The sequence below is a fragment of the Chlorocebus sabaeus genome, chromosome 15, assembly GCF_047675955.1.
Source record: "Chlorocebus sabaeus isolate Y175 chromosome 15, mChlSab1.0.hap1, whole genome shotgun sequence".
Lineage (NCBI taxonomy): Eukaryota > Metazoa > Chordata > Mammalia > Primates > Cercopithecidae > Chlorocebus > Chlorocebus sabaeus.
In genome coordinates this window covers 2,004,538-2,025,887 of record NC_132918.1, presented here as the reverse complement: position 1 = coordinate 2,025,887, position 21,350 = coordinate 2,004,538, and the positions used below count along the sequence as shown (strand labels likewise).

General features: G+C 45.1%; 1 protein-coding gene across 3 annotated transcripts in view; it reads left to right on the top strand.

The window, feature by feature from the left end:
• ITGA9 (integrin subunit alpha 9) overlaps window positions 1-21,350 on the top strand; it is a 384,455-nt gene that overhangs the window by 60,664 nt on the left and 302,441 nt on the right. For all 3 annotated transcript variants that reach the window (XM_007971773.3, XM_007971776.3, XM_037988454.2), the window contains exons 8-13: window positions 2,098-2,166; window positions 7,186-7,323; window positions 10,932-11,037; window positions 12,677-12,771; window positions 17,723-17,813; window positions 20,247-20,292. In XM_007971773.3, coding sequence (XP_007969964.3) covers window positions 2,098-2,166; window positions 7,186-7,323; window positions 10,932-11,037; window positions 12,677-12,771; window positions 17,723-17,813; window positions 20,247-20,292 — 545 coding nt within the window. The remainder of the gene's footprint in view (window positions 1-2,097; window positions 2,167-7,185; window positions 7,324-10,931; window positions 11,038-12,676; window positions 12,772-17,722; window positions 17,814-20,246; window positions 20,293-21,350) is intronic.

Sequence of the window (21,350 nt, the reverse complement as noted above, 5' to 3'; positions counted from 1 at the left end):
GGCTTTGATTTAATGGAGCTAGGTCTAGTCCCAGATACCTTTGAGGCTTTATTCATGCCCCAAATTATTCTCATATGTTTTCCCCCAGTGTTTTAGAAGGAACATTGGGTTCCCAAGACTGGTTCAGCCCAAAGGCTGGACTGGAAATATGTGGGTCTGGCTTTCCCTAAACTACAGTATCTGCCAAAAGACCCACCCCCTGGATCTAGGGCTATCTGAATTCCTTTGGGAAAAATGACCTCTGAGGGGCCTGAATTGTGAACTCTGCTCATTGGTTCTTTATCATGAAGGTACAGGAAATCCAGATTGAGTGGGTACAGATGGATCAAGAACCCGCATTTTTAAGAAGCTCCGTAGGTTGCCTGATGGGAAAGACTGAGTGAACAGAGGAATGAACTTTGGATCTGAGCCTCTAGGGGTAGACCTGTGATAGAGTCTGGTCGTATCTCCCAGAGCTTGGAGAAGTGGGATCTGAATTCTGGATTGGCCCAGATGAGCTGAGACCGCTCGTAATTGGAGCCTTCAGCCAGGAGGTCAGGATGATCAGGGAGCTGACGAACTTTCCAGTTGACTAGGCTTGACTGAGGGTAATTTCTGTGGATCCTCCTGGGCAGAGGTTAGGAGCTGCTGCTCACTTTTCTGGAGCATGTGCCTCCCTCCTCCCTAACATTGTTGCTGTGGAGAAAGGTTCTCCGAAACTGAAACCAGATAAACCAGGGCCGAGCCGGCAGGGAGGAGGGATCAAGCAGGTGACCTTCGACCACCTCAAGAAGGAGGTGGTTCTTTCTGAGTTGCTTGAATGTCTCTAAATAGTAGAGAAAGAAGCACTGAGAGCTGTTCGCAGGGATGTCGTCTTCTTGGGGAGGGGCTGCAGGCTACCGGGCATCTGTGTAGAAATGGTAAAAATGCCTTCACAGTAATGCGGGTTCCTCTATGCTAATGATGGCAGCTTTCTTTTCTCCCTAGTTGCGGACAACACCTTCTGGTTTTGTAGTTTTCCCTTCAGATGACTGTGATGAACTTCATAGTCCCTGTCAAGTCTTAAGACAACACCCCTGCAAACCCCTCTCATCGGCTATCTGGGGGGTGCAGAGGATAAAGTTAAAAAGATGAGAATGGTACTTATAATTGATAGAGCGAGACAGCGACATAAAAATGCTTCTCTTTCAGTTAGACCACCTGAGAGGCATGGGGGAAACTGGTCGTAGTGACAAAGTTGCCGACAATTCCACATTCCCAGGGCCTGGGGCTAGTGCAGACTTGATTCCCAAGGACCCCAGAATAGACCTCTGGCCTTCAGGATTTTGCTGGATATTCTAGTGTCAGGGCACAAAAGCACTCACACTAAGATGGCAGTTCCTTATCTCATGGGAAGGTTACTTACACTGGTTCTCATGAGGCACTCTTCCCACGAGTTGTAATCCGAAAAAAAGAACTTCCATGGTCAAGTACATTTAGGAAGTTAAATGTCAGTGATCATCTTTGCAGTGGAGATGCATAGTTCACGTGAACATGCTAAAGGCTCTAAAGAGTTCCACAGTCAAGGAATTCACTTGATATTTAACTCCACATTTCCCAAACGAAACTCATATTTACCTAGGCAGATCACATAACTCTAATATGATGTGAAATCACTTTGGGAAACTGCTTTGTGTACAGTATTCACCTCTACCCATCCCTTTGTCTTCTGTTGTAATGCCTGTTAAAGTCCTATTGGGAATAAAGTCCAATCCATACCACCAACTAATTTAAAAAAAAGGAATAAAGGAAATATTTCAAGAAACAAAATACTAGCTTTTTCTCAGAGTTGAATTGTTTACTTGTAATTTGGAAGCTCCTTGGGTCTTATTGTGTGTGGCTTTTATGTGGAATGTGGTTCAGGAGCAGTGGAGGTGATATCTGCCTCAGGGTTGAAGGATCCTTTTATTTGCAGTGTTGGTAAAATGACAGCTGACTTCTTCATGACCATCAGCTAGCATAAGCACATCTGCTGTGCACTTGGCCCTTAAGCCTTTAAATAGGACTCCTAGGAGGATGCTGATAAATATCTTTCATCATTTATTTCATCCTAACTAGATTTTTTTTTTCATTCCATAGGTTTATATTTTCAGAGCTGACCGAAGATCAGGCACCTTAATTAAGATCTTTCAAGCATCAGGTAAAAAGGTGAGGTTCTTGGTATAAGTGACTATTTTTTATTTGAGGGATGTGATCATGTGGGAGTCAGTACTTTTTAGAAAACTGGTTTGAAGGCCCTACCTGTGCCCTATGTTTATATGGCAGTGCTATCTGCTTGTTGGTGTCTTTACCTTCTCAGCGGTACATGTAACCTGTGCGTTCGTGGAATTCATACTCGCTTTAGGAGACATTCTGTAGCAAGATGAGTTATATGTGGCCAAGTTACAGCACAGAGTTTTAAGAGATTGTCCATAGTTCAGACTGTCATCAACTGCATGCCCTGTCTCTCTGCCTCTATCCTTTCTCAACACATCTCCACTTCCAGAGAGAGCAGATCTTTCTGAGTATAGGTAGCAAGAAGTGCTTCTCACTGAGCCTGTCTCACCAGCCCAACATTACCCGCTTCCTGAATCCTCAGCCCTCAACTGTCATTGCCAAGATGACTGTTGCCACACAGAGAAAATCCAAACACAGGTTGCCTGATTCCTCTTAGAACCTTGAAGCAGAAATAGCTCAGGGTGCTGCCCTAAAGTTAGTCCTGGGTGAGATTAGTCTGCCTGGGTCCTCCCCACCCTGTCCCTAATCCTCTCTCTGCTTTCTGAAAGTTTCCATTATACTGTCCTGTCATCTAAAATGAAGCCAATTAGAGAGTCCTGCTATTAATAAGCAACCGTTTTCATGAGCTTATCAGTCATGCACTCCTTGTGTGGCTTAGATCAGCAGGACTGTCTGGCTGAGCTTGACTACTCTAAGGGACACAAGTTTAGGCTGGGAGCTGTGGGGGTAATTGGGAGGCTGGTCTTGGTAGAGGCCTTAGTGGGATCTGGGAAGAAGCATGGGATGTCTGAGACGCGGGAGGAGGTCATGTGCCTCCTCGATTCTGTTCCTGCTGAGTTAGAACTGCTGTATGCCAGCCTGGGATCCTTCCATGTTGTTCTGATGGTGAATCACATTCCGAGTCCTAAAAATCCCATTCGAGTAGACCTTTTTGCAATTTTAACAATCCAAATAGGTATGCTTAGTATATAATTGTCATTATCTTTTGAATGAAAAATGCATCACCAAACTTGGTTTTGCATTTTTCCTCAGAATGGCTCTGCCTTCCCCTGAGAACTCTGCTGGCTTCTGTTATTTTAACATTTCCAAAACCCCAAAGCAACAGCACTGGAAAATGACTGTGAGCCATTCTGCTGAAAGGTTTTCCAAGCACCCCTAAAGTTAGAAAACAAATAACTCCATGCTATTTGTGATTTACAAAAGAGAGTCCTAAAGAGCAATTAGGGTGTGCGTGGAACTGAGGCTAACATTTTAGATCTTCTGCAGAAGGTAAGAAATGGGTGAATGTATCTAGCATGGAAACAATCTCCCTCTTCCCTTCAAATGTACCTGGGTTTGAAAGCCTAAAGGTAAAGGATTCCTTTTTTTTTTTTTTTTTTTTTTTTTTTTTGAGATCAAGTCTCACTATGGCGTGATCTTGGTTCACTGTAACCTCTGCCTCCCGGACTCAAGCCATTCTCCTACCACAGCCTCCCAAGTAGCTCGGACCACAGACATGCGCCACCATGCCCAGCAAATTTTTTTTTTTTGTAGGGATGGGGTTTGCCCAGGCTGGTCTCAGATTCCTGGGCTCAAGGGATCCTCCCACCTTGGCCTCCCAGAGTGCTGGGATTATAGGCATGAGCCACCGCACCTGGCCAAGGATTATTTAAAATGAATTGTGGAACTTAAACGTGCCCATCACCCTATTTTCTGAGTATCTTTATGTTCAACTGTAGCTGTGCCCCCCAAACTGCTCTTCCTCCCCTGCCCTACTCCTTGTTGTCTGTGCCCTGGGGAGGCCCAGTTAATGCCTATTGCCCTCAAGTAATTAACACTCTGTAATTGTGCCCTCTCTCCTCCTTGAAAACCTCTTGGTTTGAATGACAACCTATGCTCAAGTTGATCAGGTTTTGGGGGGTAGATCTGAGAGTGGATGGTGCAAGGAGGATGAGATTAACCTCTGGGAACCCACTTGTCCAAACTTCCTGAAGACTTCTGCCATTGAGTTCCAGGACAGGTTCAAGCTTGAATGTCTGCTTGGATGTCCTTATCATACCAAGATACATCAGGTTTCCTGAGAAGGGACAGAAGGGCCCAGGTATTCAACTTCCTGGCTTCGTAGCTGTTTGACTTTTTCTTTCTTTAGGGCTCTTTTGGCCCTAACCTTTGCACCATTCCATAGGCACCCCTTCTTTCTGCCACTCACTCACAGCCCTCTTGCCTTCACTTCCTTCTACTAGTGTCTCCAAGTAGCTTTATCCTGTCATCATCGTTCTGCTTTTGAAATAGGCCATGACCTTTCTTTATACAACATATTCTGCTTCTTGCCAGAAGAAATGAGACATTCATGTCTGTCTGACTTCTCTATTACCTCCTACAAAAGGACATGACCCCAGGCTTTCAAAGGATGCCTTTAGCTTTATCCCTATATTCAGAGCCACATAGACAGGAGAGTTCTAACTCAGCAAACCACCGGTTCACTTCTGCTTCCGTTTGGCTAGAATTTGGTCAGATAGTTCTGCATCCTGACTTGCCATAAGAAAAAATAAAGAAAAAAAACCCACCAAAACAAAAAAAGCTGATTTTTGTCTTTATTGGTTGACTTTCTCCAAATAGTACATATAAGAAATCACCAACATGTGTGCAGTTCAGATGTTAATACAGACACACATCTCCATATTTCCAGGCTGATGGGGACTCTGATCATTGGACGCTAACGCCAAAGCATGTCATTGCCATATTGAAGTTTTATTGAATTGACGGAGTATGTGAAGCATTTGTATTTCAAAACTTAGGTAGGAAACTTCACATACAGAGATTTCTAATTTAACATTGATGAAGATGCCAAATTAAATAGCCCTTTGGAATGAAACAAACAGTTCCCCTGGGGCTCAGCCAGTGAGTGCAGCCAGCAGCTTGGCTCTTTGGGTCTTTGCCTGTGTCTTACTGATTTCTTTTACCAAAGCGCAGATGGGGAGATTGGCAAGGCCACTGAAATAGTGACTGGTAACTCAATTTCTTGCCTCCTCACCCTCTGTGAGTTCAACCCTTTCCTGTTCCTTTCTCCTTTGAGAATGGGTAGTCGGAGGGGAGGGAGATGGCCTTGGCATATCACTGGGGAAGGATTTCTGAGCGGCCACTACAAAGCCCTCCTGTGATCCTGTTAGCTGCAGGAAATAGATTGGAGTGTCCTCTACCTCTTTCCCTCAAACTCCCTGGGTCAGCTGCCAACAAACTCTAGCAGTAAAAGAAAATACTTGTTCATGTCCATCAAACCAGGGGCCTGTTATTAGAAAACATTTATTTTAAAAGAATGCTTTTTCTTTTTCTTTCTTTCTTTCTTTTTTTTTTTTTTTTTTTAGACAGAGTCTTTGCTCTGTCACCCAGGCTAGAGTGCAGTGGCATGATCTTGACTCACTGCAACCTCCGCCTCCCAGGTTCAAGCGATTCTCCTGCCTCAGCCTCCCTTGTAGCTGGGATTACAGGTGCCTGCCACCATGCTCAGCTAATTTTTGTATTTTTAGTAGAGACGGGGTTTCACTATGATGGCTGGGCTGGTCTCGAACTCCTGACCTTGTGATCCACGTGCCTCCCAAAGTGCTGGGAGTACAGGGGTGAGTCACCATGCCCGGCCTCCTTCTTCTTTTTTTTTTTTTCTTTTTTTTTTTTAAGTAGAGGTTGCAAACTGACAGCCTTTGGAAACAATACAGCCTACAAATATTTTGTTTGGCTTGCACAGCATTTGTTTATTGTTTTTACGCATGAAGAAGTTGTGAGCATTTAAAACACTGGCACTTTAAATAAAGTTTTAGGCTGGGCGCGGTTGCTCAAGCCTGTAATCCCAGCACTTTGGGAGGCTGAGACAGGCGGATCACGAGGTCAGGAGATCAAGACCATCCTGGCTAACACGGTGAAACCCCGTCTCTACTAAAAAAAATACAAAAAACTAGCCGGGTGAGGTGGCGGGCGCCTGTAGTCCCAGTTACTCGGGAGGCTGAGGCAGGAGAATGGCGTAAACCCGGGAGGCGGAGCTTGCAGTGAGCTGACATCCGGCCACTGCACTCCAGCCTGGGCAACAGAGCGAGACTCTGTCTCAAAAAAATAAATTAAAAATAAATAAATAAATAAAATAAAATAAAATAAATAAAGTTTTAAATTTTTGACTTCTTTTGGAAAATGCAAAGGTTACTCCTCTCTGGGTCAGCCTTCCTCTTGGTGGCAGTTAGCTGCACCTGGGTAGAAGCTGCTGCTTTAGCCAGGCTTGTGGGCTTCAGTTTGCCACAGTCTCCACCAGTCCCTATTGTTATGTAGACATGGAAGACAAGTGTCACTTGCCACATTAATTTTTTTTCCTATGCCTGTCACCTGCCTGGATCCTGTTGGTATATGGGTTTGAGACTCCTGATTAAGCTATAATTAAAAGTCAATATTATCTTGCTCTGTTCTCTCATCAGTCAAACAGTCGTAAAAGTTGTACCTTTTTCTGTCACTTCAGCTCATGCCTTCCTAACCAACCTTTAGCTATGCATAGGACCAGGAGAAAATAACCTATTTCCCCATGTAACATTTATTTTCATGCCTTTCTTGTGTTGTGAGATTTCATATTCCTACTTGCTTGGCCTTGTCAAATGTACGATATAAGGGGCTTTTTTATTATGGTTGTAACTTAACTTTGAATCCTCGGCTTGCATTTTTAAAAACAGCACCTCATTCTCTGGGCGTCAATCTATTTATCTTCCCCTTGATAGGACTCCGGGAATGGGGGACTTTGGGTCACACTGACTGGGGCCCTGCCTTGCTGCTGGAAGTTGGGTATTCCACTCTTTGCTAGGCATTCTGGCTTAGGGGGCAGCATAGCCATCCAGCCTCTGAGGGATGTTTCTAAAGCCAATGGGGTGGAGGAAAGCGAGGGCATCCTTGTGTGAGAGCAGACACTGAATGCTTTGTTGCAACTCAACTTGGTTGCAGATGGGCTCTTACTTCGGCTCCTCCTTGTGCGCAGTTGACCTGAACGGGGACGGCCTCTCTGACCTGCTGGTGGGGGCCCCCATGTTTTCTGAGATCAGGGACGAGGGACAAGTCACTGTCTACATCAACAGAGGAAATGTGAGTACAATACTGGGCAACGTGTGGATGGGTGTGAGGTAGGGACATTTGTCCAGCCAGTAGTGGCTGAGCACCCCTCTAGGCGGGCACTGGGGGCCGTGTTACCCAGAGGAGATGAAAATATGTGATTTCTGTCTTGAATAAGCTCAGTGGTCCATTAATGGAAAGTTATATACAATGTTACAACTGCATACACCCAGGGGCCAAGGAGGAATCTTAATAATTGTCTTTTGAGTGCTTACTATGTACCAGGGACTCTTCTTCCTGCTTTCTGTGAGAGATTTCAATGCAATGTACACATGGTATCAAGGGTGCCCATTTTTCAGGTGAAAAAACTGAGGCCCAGAGAGGTTAGGTAATGTGTCCAAAACCACACAGCTAAGAAGTGGGGCTGGGATTTGAACCTAGGCAAGCTGGCTTCAGAGCTGGCATGCTTTGTATCTCAAGGTTATGCCACCTCTCTGGGAGCATATGCACATCTTCCCAGGGAAGCAGAGGAGGACACAATGCCTGGGGAATCTTGGAGAAGGAGTAGGAGTTAGCAGACAGGCAGGGTGGGCTGGAGCAGAGCTCCCAGTGCGAAGCTGGGCAAGTGGGTTGGGGTGTGAGGTGGTGTCATCACTCACTTCAGCATGGGGGCTCGAGGGACTGGCATGGGAGCCATAATCTTGTTTTCTTTTTTGTTTTTTTTTTGAGACAGAGTCTCACACCATCACCCAGGCTGGAGTGCAGTGATGCAGTCTCGGCTTACTGCAACCTCTGCCTCCTGGGTTCAAGCTCTTCTCCTGCCTCCGCCTCCCAAGTAACTGGGATTACAGGTGCCTGCCACCACACCCGGCTACTTTTCTGTGTGTTTTTAGTAGAGATGGGGTTTCACTATGTTGGCCCAGCTGGTCTCAAACTCCTGATCTCAAGTGATCTGCTCTCCTTGGCCTCCCTAGGATTACAAATGTGAGCCACCACGCCCGACCAATAATCTTGATGTCCCCTATTCTGCAGAACCACGAAAGGGACGTGACATGGACAGAAAGGTGCCTCTGGCCCTCTGTAGCTAATGGAGGGGGGTGAGTGGGGGCTGGGCTGGGGGACAGCAGTGCATCGTGGAGGCAGGAGACCAGTGAGAAAGCAGAGTCTTTTCAGGATCTGGAAGTACAAGTATTCAACAAGAGTGACGTGGTTCAGTGAAAACATTCTGGTGCTGTCTACCTTTTAGCTAACATGAGAAAATGCTTATGAGATAATCAGTGGAAAACGGGATGAAAACTGCGTTTATAACCAGTCCTCAGAAATATGCCGAATACATAGAGAATATGAGTAACAGCTCTCTGAGTAGATGTTTAGTTTTATCTTTATCCAAATGGTAAGAATATAATTTCATATTAAAAAAAATAAGTCAAAGTATATTGTTAAGCAGTGGCTGAGATGCTAGGTATCCCAGTTGGGAGAGGGCAGAGGTTTAGCTATAACTAAGTGAGCAGATGCCAGAAAGGAAGGAAACAGTGAAAGGAGAGCCAGGGACTGTTAGAGCCTTATGTTGCCTCTGAGGTTTTCAGGCTTTTCAGGAAGGCAGATCTAAAACCAGGGAGGCTTTGGGAGGCCAAGGCAGGGGGATCACTTGAGGCCAGGAGTTCAAGACCGGCCTGGTCAACATGGTGAAACCATGTCTCTACTAAAAACACACAAAAAATTAGCCAGGTGTGGTGGTGCTTGCCTGTGGTCCCAGCTGAGGCTGAGGTGGGAGGATTGTTTGAGCCCAGGAGGTGGAGGCTGCAGTGAGCCATGATCGTGCCACTGTACTTCAGCCTGGGTGACAGAGTGAAACCTTGTCAATCAATTAATCAGTCAATCAGTCAATAAGCCAACAAGCAAGGTGCAGTGGTGGTTGCCTGTAATCCTAGCTATTCAGGAGGCTGAAGTGAGAGGATCCCTTGAGCACCAGAGTTTGAGGTGGTAGTGAGCTATGATTGCACCACTGCACTCCAGCCTGGGCTAGAAAGTGAGACTCTGTCTCTAAAAAAAATAAAATACCTGTGAGGGAAGGTGCTTATTGGTACCTGTTGCAGGAACCCTTGGCACCTGCATCCCCACTGACATTCTAGGAGGTCAGGGCAGGGTGCAGGGAGAAATCAGGGGGACATTAAATAGATGAGTGCCGTGGGCATTCAGTGGTGTCTGCCATTATATTTGCAGGAGACAGATATTTGTGTAGGAGTCAGGTCCAACAGCCAGACTGTGTGTCTAAATCAGGAGGTAGACTCTTGAAGCACAAGAACTGCCCCAGGCCTCCACTGGGTGTGATGTGCCTACACCCTCTCCTGCCAACCAGTGTTTCTTGATGTTGTGTGGTTATTCTAAGTACCAGAGTATTCTCATTTCTGTTGAATGTAGCCATTTGAATAAAGATCAGAAGGCAGTGTGGAGGAGGGGGAAAAATGCTGACTTTGGAGCAAGGTGGACCTGAGTTTGAATCTTGGTTTTGCCATGTGCTAGCCTGTGTGATGTGGACAAATGGCTTGAAATTGGTGGCCCAATTTTCTCATCTGTGAAGTGAGAGGCATCATAAGATTTTCCTTATGGAGTCATTGTATGATTTGAGTGAGGAGCTGGCTGTACAGTGCCTGGTACATAGAAGGAATCAGTTGCTAGTGTTCCTCTCCTCTTCCCCACGACACTGAAAGAAAGAAATTAATGCATATTTGTGTTTTGGGGTGGAGGTTTCATTACCCCAAGAAATCATCTCACCTTGACTGTTTTTAAGTTGTAAATTGTGTTTATAGTGAGAAAGAAGACTTGGTCATGATAAAAGCCAGACACTCGCAGGATGGCCTGTGGGATATAGTGGGCCCAGACTGCCTCTGCACTGGGGAATGCATAAGTCTTCTCATGCCTCAAGACATCAGATTGCATTGTATCACTCTGGTATTCACGTGTCAGTGATTTGGGGTGAGAGTGGGTATGACTTTTTCCCCCTTTTCCTGCCTTTGTACACCATTGACCTCTGCCCCTGTTGGTTAGTATTTTCTCAGGAAATTCATACCTGAGCCACGCATGAATAACAGGCACAGTGACGTCTGCCACCACAACCAACCCCCGGCCAAGAACGACTGGGTGCTTGAATTTTCTGAACCATGACTCCCTCTATCAAGATCACTCATACCTGCACTTTGCAAAACAGCTTTATAAACTTGTACCAAAAGACACAGGAAAGAAAAAATAGAAAAATATATACCCGTTTAAAACAACATTGGGGAAAAATTGCTATACCTTAAGGATGTGGAGAGCACAGGGGGGACAGGTGGGTAGGGAGGTTTGCTTGTGTGTAGAGCATTAGGACAAGGGGGAGTGTAGTCATTGGCTACCGTGACATTCTCCTTCCCTCAAAAATGCATCTCAGGCTGTGGAAGACCATCCTGCTAAGCAGGTAAAAGGGACTCATTTTGCCAGCAGGAGAGAGAAATTTGGGTTCCTGTAATTCTGCCCAGGTGTTTCCTGTCGATGAGCGTGCTCTAGCAGGGCAGCATTCAAGCTCTGGTTTTTTATTGATTTTTATTGTTTGTTCTGTTTGTTTTTGTTTTGTTTTCCATTTTCTCCTCCATCCTGTTTCCCAGGGAGCCCTCGAGGAGCAGCTGGCTCTGACCGGGGATGGCGCCTACAATGCGCACTTTGGAGAAAGCATTGCCAGCCTGGACGATCTGGATGAGGATGGGTTCCCAGGTGAGTGAGTGTTCCTGGTGCATGGAGCCCCTCCAGGTGCAGCACGCTGCTCTGCTTCAGAGGGTCAGCCTGCCCGCTGACTGTCCATCTCTAGTGGCATGCTCCTGGGTCTACTGGCCCACTCCAAAGGCCCATCAATGTGCGGTAGGGAGAGAGGACACATTTAGAGGTGCTCTCCGTGTAGACATGCAGGGCCGAGCTTCCAGCGCACTGGAGTTTTGTCTCTGCATAACCCTTTCTCACCAGCTCAGTGTTCTTTGTTGTTTGCAGTGGAAGCAAACCTTGGGGCTGGTTCATTTGGGACTTCTTATGGCAGAGAAGTTTGAACAGCTTCATCCTGCCATCAACTCTCCTTGCTTCTGAGCCTTTGATGCTCCATGATGCTCTACCACGTTGATGGGGAAATGAGTGAGGAGAGAATTAGAAACCCAGACAGCTTCTGCCTGATTATAGCAGCAGCTGGGTTGCCTTTTGAGAGTGCACGTGTGTGTGTGTGTGTGTGTGTGTGTGTGTGTCTTGGGAGGCATGGAGGCATATGTACCTAATGTGTAGGTCTGTGTGGACAGCAGTATTCCTCACAGCCTCTTGGCCTCTCTCTCTGGCTTGTTTGAGCCTCTTCGCCTCCCTGCATACACAGCATAAGGACATCGGGAGGCGGGGCAGCCATGTCGCCAGGGTATATGGTGGTGGAGGTGGGGCCACCCTTGCCCAGGCCAGCCATCCAGACGTCTTTGATACCTCCCACCACTGGCTACAGAGGGCTTCATTTGCCTCCCCCTTGGCCTCACTTCTGCAGACACATGACTTTGTTAGAAGCAAGGAAATAAAGTTAGGAAGATCTAGGCTTTGTTCTAGGAGTTGCCAGTTTGTGAGAGTAATGTTGTTTTTTGTGTGTGAAGTGAATGCCCTCTGTACATTTCCTTTATCCAGGAATGGATTTATTATCAAATAATCATAAGGAATAGTCCTTTATCGAGGACCTCAGATTTTCTCAGTTACGCAATAGCCATTGTCTCTGGAATTCTCCCTGATGGAAATTAGGGCAGGTAGTTTACATTTGCATTTCTTTTATTAGATGGGTCAGTGGTTTTTCTTATGAGCTAAGGTAGAAACTTTTTTTGGAACTAAACTCTTCTCGGTCAGCTTCTATAGTTTGCACTGTAATTTTTTTTTTTTTTTTTTTTGAGATGGAGTCTCACTCTGTTGCCCAGGCTGGAGTCCAGTGGCATAATCTCAGCTCACTGCAACCTCCGCCTCCCGGGTTCAAGTGATTGTCTTGCCTTAGCTGCCAGAGTAGCTGAGACTACAGGCGTGTGCCACCACACCCAGTTAATTTTTATATTTTTAGTAGAGATGGGGTTTCACCATGTTGGCCAGGCTAGTCTTGAACTCTTGACCTCAGACGACCTGCCTGCCTCGGCCTCCCAAAGTGCTGGGATTATAGGCATGAGCTACCACACCTGGCCTTTTTTTTTTTTTTTTTCCCTGCTAAGGGATCATGTGCCTAAATTAATGCTTGACCATCAACAACTAATAATTTCTAGTATCCAGGGACTCAGACATGATAACCAGAATTAGGAAAGCTGCACTTATATTATTAATGTGGCTTTTTAACCCATAGCTGTTTTTCTACCCTCAGATGTGGCCATTGGTGCACCCAAGGAGGACGACTTCGCAGGGGCGGTCTATATCTATCACGGTGATGCCAGTGGGATAGTCCCGCAGTACTCAATGGTAATTGGTGTGAGAGTGATATGGCAACTATTCATACATTCATTCAACAAACATGTTTGGAACCTTCGTTATGCACCATGCCCTGGAGGTACAAAGAAAAACGTTTTTCTTGCCTTGGCCTTCCTACCCTTTTGTGAAAGATACAATTAATATTGCTTATTAAATACTAAAAAAAAAAAAAAAGGTTCTTAGAATCCCAAGTTTGCTGACACTCAGGGATGCATTTTTCCTAAAGATGATGATTTTCAACTCTTACTCAGAGTTAGAGCCATTTATTTAAGAAAAAATGCTCATCATCACTGGCCATCAGAGAAATGCAAATCAAAACCACAATGAGATACCATCTCACACCAGTTGGAATGGCAATCATTACAAAGTCAGGAAACAACAGGTGCTGGAGAGGATGTGGAGAAATAGGAACACTTTTACACTGTTGATGGGACTGTAAACTAGTTCAACTATTGTGGAAAACAGTGTGGCGATTCCTCAAGGATCTAGAACTAGAAATACCATTTGACCCAGCCATCCCACTACTGGGGATATACCCAAAGGATTATAAGTCATGCTGCTATAAAGACACATGCACACGTATGTTTATTGTGGCACTATTCACAATAGCAAAGACTTGGAATCAACCCAAATGTCCATCAGTGACAGACTGGATTAAGAAAATGTGGCACATATACACCATGGAATACTATGCAGCCATAAAAAAGGATGAGTTCGTGTCCTTTGCAGGGACACGGATGCAGCTGGAGACCATCATTCTCAGCAAACTATCGCAAGAACAGAAAACCAAATATTGCATGTTCTCACTCATAGGTGGGAACTGAACAATGAGATCACTTGGACACAGGAAGGGAAACATCACACACCGGGTCCTATTGTGGGGAGGGGGTAGGAGGGACGGATAGCATTAGGAGATATACCTAATGTAAATGACGAGTTAATGGGTGCAGCACACCAACATGGCACATGTATACATATGTAACAAACCTGCACCCTAGAACTTAAAGTATAATAATAATAAAAAAAAAGAAATGAAAGAAAAAAAGAAAGGAAAGGAAGCTTTCTCTTTTTGGTGACTACTTTGTCAACCATCTATGCTAAGGCAAAGGGATATATTTTAATATATATCTAGAAGGACAATGGTCCATGGTGGAGGGGCCTGAAACTGATCACAGGCTGTCATCCCAGCTGGCCTCAAAACCAGGAGCCAGTTAGGACTCTGCCCTTGTGCCCTATACTTGGGAACATGGAAGTGGTGAGTTCTGTTTTTTGCCGTATCAGCTTGGTGTTCAATCTTGCTGATGGTGTCAAGCCCAGCCCATGGGAAAAAAGGAAGTCATGCTCTCAGCAGAAGCATTGTCAGGACATTGTGGATGTCTGCATGTGGAGTGGCAGCGGCTCTGGTCTTTTCCCAGTGGGTCAGAGACAGAAGGGAACACACACTGAGAAATTTCCGATCAACAAATATTTATTTATTGTACACTTATTACATGCTAACTACTTCCTACTCATATGTATATATTTGTATTTTAATTTTAAGAGGCAGCATGTAAATGCAAGTACAACTTCTACATGAATAATTGTCCTGTGGCAGATAGAGATAAACTAGTTAAGGGTGGAGGGTTGGTTGGTTGTCACTGGTGCCTCAGATCCCCTGTCTGCTGGCCTCCTGCTGAGCTCAGTGCCTTACTTGCAGGAGACAGGGCTTTGGGAGGCACTGGGAAGAAGAGGGGCGGTTTTTTGGGTACCTACTCTGCCCTTTCTTTACCCTTAATCCTCACAGCAGCCATATAAGATGGGTCTGTTTATTATCCACCATTTATCCATGAGGTGACTACGCCCCAAGGAGGTTATTTAACTTGCCCAAGGTCGTGAATGGCAGTATGGCCACAGAATCTTTGCCAGTCTGATGCCTGAAACTTGTATCGTAACCACCATCCTCAACTCCACATTGCAGAAAGGAACACTCAGAAACTCAGTAGGAAAACTTACGAATATGGAAACTATTTTGCCATGAGGCGTACATTCTCTGAGGGGCATTTATCTAACCAGACCATCCTCTTTTCATTAGAAATACATAACAGGGGATTAATAAACTTTGGTGATTCAGCCTACAAGGCAGGAGGAAGAGAGCTTTAGGCACAGTTTGGGGGCCACATCTGAGTCACAAGAGCTGCCCTAGGCTGGGGTGTCGATGCTCTTCCCAGTGTGACAAGCTAAAAGTCACCCAAGGAGCCCCGTGCTCAGGCAGCGGTCAGGGTCATTCTCCACGCATCCTCCGGGAAGCTTGTTTTCCTGGACCTCAGAAGCTAATCACACAGTGAGGCAACCTGTGAGAGACCCTGGCTTCCCCTCCTCCGGGGCCCTCCAGTGTTTTGTTTGGTTGCTGGGTGGAATCCCTGCAGAGAACCACAGTATAACTCTTGTGGTTAGCATGGAGTGTCTTTAGTGGGAAGCAGGGATAGCAGCTGGACCAGCTTGCCTTTGTCAGCATGCAGGCTGGCTCCTTTGCTTTGACAAAGAGAAGTGGTTTGGGACTTTTAAGAAAAAAAAAAAGAAAGAAGCAACTATGATTATACTTTTCCAAGCTGCTAATATGTGTATGATAAGGGCAGTGATTTAAAAGGAAAAAACAAAACCTTCTAATGGCAGATTCTTGCAGGCCCAGGTCCTGGACAGAGCAGGCATTGTGTGGGTGAACTAGAGGAAGGAATCAGAAACAACTCTGGGCAATGGAATCACTTTGCTTTGGCCCAGATTGGTATTATTTCTGCTGGGTAAATTGTGAGATCAGGGCCCACACTTCTTCCACATTGCTCTTTAACTCTCTCTCTTGAGTTTACCACGGAGAGTGTTGATTTTAAGATCCTTGTGTGCCTTTCCCAATGCAAGAGCCCTCTGGGCATATGGCGGCTCCTGTGATCCTTCTCTTGCTGGAAGGGACACTGCATAGAAACCTGGTCAAGTGGAGGTTTCCAGGGCTCCTGGTTTTCATTTAGGGTTATTAGCACTGGGCAGACTTATCTTCTTGGCTTTATAGCATAATGGCCTGCAGATGTCTGTGGGATAACTTAAGCCTGCATCACCACCCCCAGATGGACCACCCCTTCACTCTCCCCCTCGTCCCAGCCACAGCATACCTTAGAAATGTAGATCCAGGGGTAGGCTGCTGCTAGAGTTCTTAGACTTCAGAGCTGAGAGAGTCTGCTTCAAAATGTGGCTTTTAAGAAATGCACAGACACACATACATGTTTGTTTAGACAGAGCCATGTGGGATGTAGGGTTCTCTTCAGTGTTTCCTACAGTGTTCTGATTTGTACTTTGGTGCTTGCACATTTCCTGTTGGATGGCTTAACCGAGGATGGCAAGCAGCCTTCTCTGATCACTTCTAGGAGGGTAATTTGCAGTTATCAGCTGCTGGGGGTCAGGGGGCATCCTTCGTGCCTCCATCTGTAGATCCTGTGGAAAGTACCCCCTCCCTGCTTTCGTGACTTCTCTGCAGGGTGCCTCAGGAAAGAGAAGGATAAGGAAAGAAAGTCAAAGGGAGCCCCTAGATAGCTGGTAAACCTGGTTCTGTTGTACTTTGAAAACAAAGCATTTCTCTTGTCCTCCACAGTGAGGGCATCAGGAAGTAAGCCTCCCCTGGGAACCATGCAGATAAAGGCAGAAAGAGTAGGTCAGATCCCAGAAGATGGGACTTTTGTGATTCAAGAAGTTCAGTATCTTTGTGAGGAACTGCGCCACATGAATATTGATGCACAGCTTCAGTGTAACAAAGGCTGTTTATACAATAAACATTGCTGAATCAGTGCTGCCTGGTCCGCAATCAGTGGATATGTGATGAACTTAATGATGAATACAAAGTAGGCACAGCCAGGAGTAGTGGCTGTAATCCTAGTTCCTTGGGAAGCTGAGGCAGGAACATTGTTCGAGGCTTGGAGTTTGAGACCAGCTTGGGCAACATGGCAAGACCCCGTCTGACAAAAAAGTAAAACAGCTGGCTATATTGGAGCATGCCTATAGTCCCAGCTACTTAGAAGGCTGAGGCGGGAGGATCACTTACACCCAGGAGTTTGAGGCCACAGTGGTCTATGATTGTGCCATTGCATTCTAGCTTGGGCAACAGAGCACGACTCTATCTCTTAAAAAAAAAAAAGAGAGAAAGAAAGTTTCGTTTTTAAAAAACATATAAAGTAAGCATAGATGCTAGCGTGTCCCATGGTGAAGTTGCGAACTCCGGTTGGTTGAGGGAGCTGTTTTCTAGAGGGGAGGGCATCTTCTTCAGCCGAGTTGTTTTGATTTCCTACAGTTTAAGAAGGTTCAGGACCATGGAGTTCTAGATTTACTAGGTAAAACTGTTCACTCCTGTCTGTGAAGCTCCAGAATCTGTAGATCTTCTGGTTGGCTGGACGGAGAGGTAGTTTCCACATGGCCATCTTTTTCAGCTAGACATGTTAATTACCTGTCTGTCTAGGGAAAGACTCTGTAATGTGTGCCTCTTAGGAGGAGAGTGTTAAATATTTAGTACATATTTGGGAAGAAAGATAGAAGCTAAATATGTTCTTAGAATTTCAGCCAGCTACACCTGTGTAAAAACAAACAGAACCTCCATTAGGAATGGAAGTTAAACTGTATCCATTTTGAACTTCAGCATGTCAAAACATTATCATGGTAGTCTAGGTGGATTTATTTCATTAGCACAGAACTTAAAAAGAAAATTAAATGATGACATTTGGCCAAGGCAAGTAATAATAAAGGAGTGTGTGGTCTTCAACTGTCTGCTAAAGACTTGCTGATCACATTAGGATTACTCTTTTTTTTTTTTTTTTCTTTCAACAACTTTAAGACTGAGTGTCAAGGGAAGCTGGAATAAAGCAGTCACAGTTCTTATTTGTGACAGTGGTCTTTTCCTGTGACTCCATTTCCCTATTATCTGTTTCAGAAACTGTCTGGGCGGAAGATAAATCCAGTGCTCCGGATGTTTGGTCAGTCCATATCGGGAGGCATTGATATGGATGGAAATGGCTATCCTGGTAAGCTGTTTTTGTTTAAAGGCATGTGAGATAAATGAAGATAAATGCATGAAGTAGAATAATTTTCTGTCTGGTTAGCAATCATCACATCCATTTAGAATTACGACAATTCACACAGTAGAATAGAGTGTTTTGCCTGGTGTTCAATTTTAAGGTGAAAATAATGTTGACATTTATTTTGGGGTTTTAAAATGATCTACTCTGAAGGGCTTAGCACCAGGAGGGTGCATTTTTATAGTGGTTTCTGTGGCAGTGATTCTAATGACGAAAAATCGCACTGGCCACATCTAAAATGGTGAATAGTGAAACCTCATGTTTTCCTTTGTATTTAACCACATTCAAAGGCTTCTTACTCTGGGCGGGAAAAGGAGCAGCATCCCCCACCCCCCCACTTGCCCCCACCCCCCGCCCCTACTCTTGAAAGAAAATGGTGGAGAAAGATTTGGAGTGAAAAGAAAACCACGTCCTCTTGTGTGTGGACAAAGGAGACCTTCACCATTCAAGGCTGGCTGGCTTGACTTTAGGGTTAATTAATGCCTGTGGTGGTTGTGGCTAACTGCATAAAAATACATGATTTCCAACCCAACCCCAAGTGATATCTGGCCTAGGTCAAATTGCCTGGGTGGTGGAGTAGTGGTTCTTCAGGTGTGTTTCAAGATGGAGTGGGGTCAGGTGAGGAAACAACAGTAAGAATTTGAAAAAAATCCAGAATGGTCGTGGCATTCAGGAAACATTTCTGTAAATTTTGTAGTCATCTTGCTTTTGAGAAATATTTCTTTCCACTAAAATTTGAGAAAACTAGCGCAGGCTTGTATGAGGACACCACATTGTGTACTTTTGTACAGATAGGAGTTGTGGAAATTCCTCAAGACTGCAGAGCCAGGAGGAAGTGTGGGAATAGAAAGAAGTCAGTGTTGAAGCTTTTGTCCCAAGAAAGACCCTCCTGGGCCTTTGTAAGTTTGAGAAAGCAGTTCTCGTTCTAGGCAATTTGTGGCCATCCCCAAATAATACCTTATATGGGTTTAGCATTTAATATGTACAAAATGCTTCCACATGCAATATGCATCTCACAGTGACCCCAGCAGGTAAGGAGGATAGGGTGTTTCCCCCGCTTTATAGACAAGGATGCTGAGACTCAATGTGAGGGGCTGCCCAGAGCCAGCAGTGCACGGGGATCCACCCTTCCCAGTGGTTCAGCTGCTTTTCTGCAAATGTGAGGTGAGCAAGGTGTTCACAGTTCACAATGGATCTGAATTTCTGATCTTGTGTTTTTCATAAGGGAAACTGACAAATTCATCAGGTTCTTTTATTTTTAAACATATAGCTAATTTAAAAAGACTATTGAAGAACAAAATTGATAAATACACCCAAGTGGAGAAATTTTAGGAACACTGTAATTCATGGATTTGCCATTTGTTTTTCCTTAATGAGGCCATCATATAGATGCTCAATGCATTTAGTGATGTGCAGATTCGGACCCTCCTGGGACTCAGATACTTGGTTCTGTGAAGTAGTAGTGGGCACCCCATGGCCAGGGATTTATATTGGTGGGTTGGGGTGGTAGGGAAAAAGGCATACAACCACTGGAAGAGTAAGTACTTCCTAAATTAAAGTTATTTAGGAATAAGCATTACTGGTTAAACCAGGGTCTTGCTTATAGCTTACCAAGTATTTTCATGAATTTACTGACTTAAATATCTGATTTCATATATTTAGTAAATATTTACTATAAATCTAGTGAGTACTTAATGAATATTATATAATGACTAATAAATATTTTCTGATTTAAATGTAATGAAATATTATCAGCCTTTGAAGAAGGCCGTGGGGATAATTATCTTCATTTTACAGACAGGGATACCATGAGATACTCAGGTCACATAGAGTGAGGGGTGGAGGGTGACGATTCCATGTTCTTCAGAACCTGGAGAATTTTCCAAGAGTCACTGAATTCTAGGTATGTCTTTCTCTAATTCACTGATGTCAAAAGAAGTATAAGCCATATGTGTAATCTAAAATATTCCCGTAATTACATAAAGTGATAAAAAGGTAAAGTTAATTTTATTAATTGTTTTAGCCCAATATAGCCAACATATTATAATTGCAACATATAATCAATATGAAAGTTACAAGTGAGGTAGTTAATGGTTTTCTGTACTAGGTCTTTGAAATGTGGTGTGTATTTTACACTCACAGCACCTCTCGACTGAGACCAGCCACATTTCAAGGCCCCAGTAGCCTGCGTAGGGATTGGCTGCCGCATGGGAGAGTGTGGCTTCCATTCTTACAAGATCAGTGTATAGCCCAGACGGTGGCCGTCAGAGGGCTCTCTGGCCTCAAGGCTGGGCCTCCATCCTTGTGAGCTCATTCCCAGGGAGCTGTTGGGTATGGGCTTCAGCAAGTTTCTGAACGCTGTAAATTTCTCATTTTCAGATGTCACTGTTGGAGCCTTCATGTCCGACAGCGTGGTTCTCCTCAGGTGAGAGGCCTCACTCTTGCTCCTTGAATTGTGCTGTTCAGGGTGAGGGATGGAGCCATTCGCCATTTATGGGCTCTTTCCTCTGTCCTGTTCCTTGTAGGCTGGAGGTGCTTAGTAAGTTGAAATGCTACCTTATTTTCTCATTCTAATTATTCTCTATCCCAGAGTTTCTATCTGTGGCCTTGAATGGCTTGCAGGTATGAGATGATAGCATCCTGGGAGCTTCTAGGTAGGGGTTGGGGTAGCCTAACTCTCTTAAGCCCTAAACCTATGTGCCTTTGGCCAAGAACCTTCCATAATGTGCCATACAAATATTTTATTATGTCCTGCGGGTGCTGGGAAGCACTGTTCGTTTTATCTCTTCATCTGTACACCCTCTGCATTCTTTACCTCCAGTCAGTCCACAACACCCTGGGGACCGGGAGCCTCCTGCCCGTTAGACAGCACGTCATTCCCTGTTGGCAGCAGAGGTGAGGGACATGAGCTGAGGCCCAGAGCTTGCTGAGGCCCGTGCAGTCTGGATCTCTCCTACAAAGGCCAGTGGGCCGCCACCACCACCCGTGAACCCTCTCCAAGTATTTCTAGCTGTATGAGTCAGAGGAGGCAGAATTACACTTTGGAGTGAGAGCCAATTCTTAGGTTTTGTTAATAACCTGATGGCAGAACTTTCTAAAATAGACTAGTAGGATCTCAGAGCTGGAAGGGATCCCAGAGGCCATGTAGTTCCGTACCCCAGATCCTTCTTATTCAGCAGTACCTTCTGCTGGTCTCCACTGCAGGGCCACACAGCCTCCTGTTCTGAGTGAGATGCCCCACGAGTGGGAGCCCAGTTACTTCTAAGGGAACCCACTTGCCCCGGGAACATTAAATCTTGAATTATTAAACAGGCAGAAGAGCCTTGAGGTTGAATGTGAACTCAGGGGCCAGGTGGCCAGGTTCCAGCCCTGACTCTGCCCTTACTAGGTGAGTTTCCTGGGCAAGTGCTCTGACCTTTCTGTTTCAGGATTCTCCTCTGTTGGCCAGGACAGCAATACAGATGCTCCTTGACTTAGGATGGG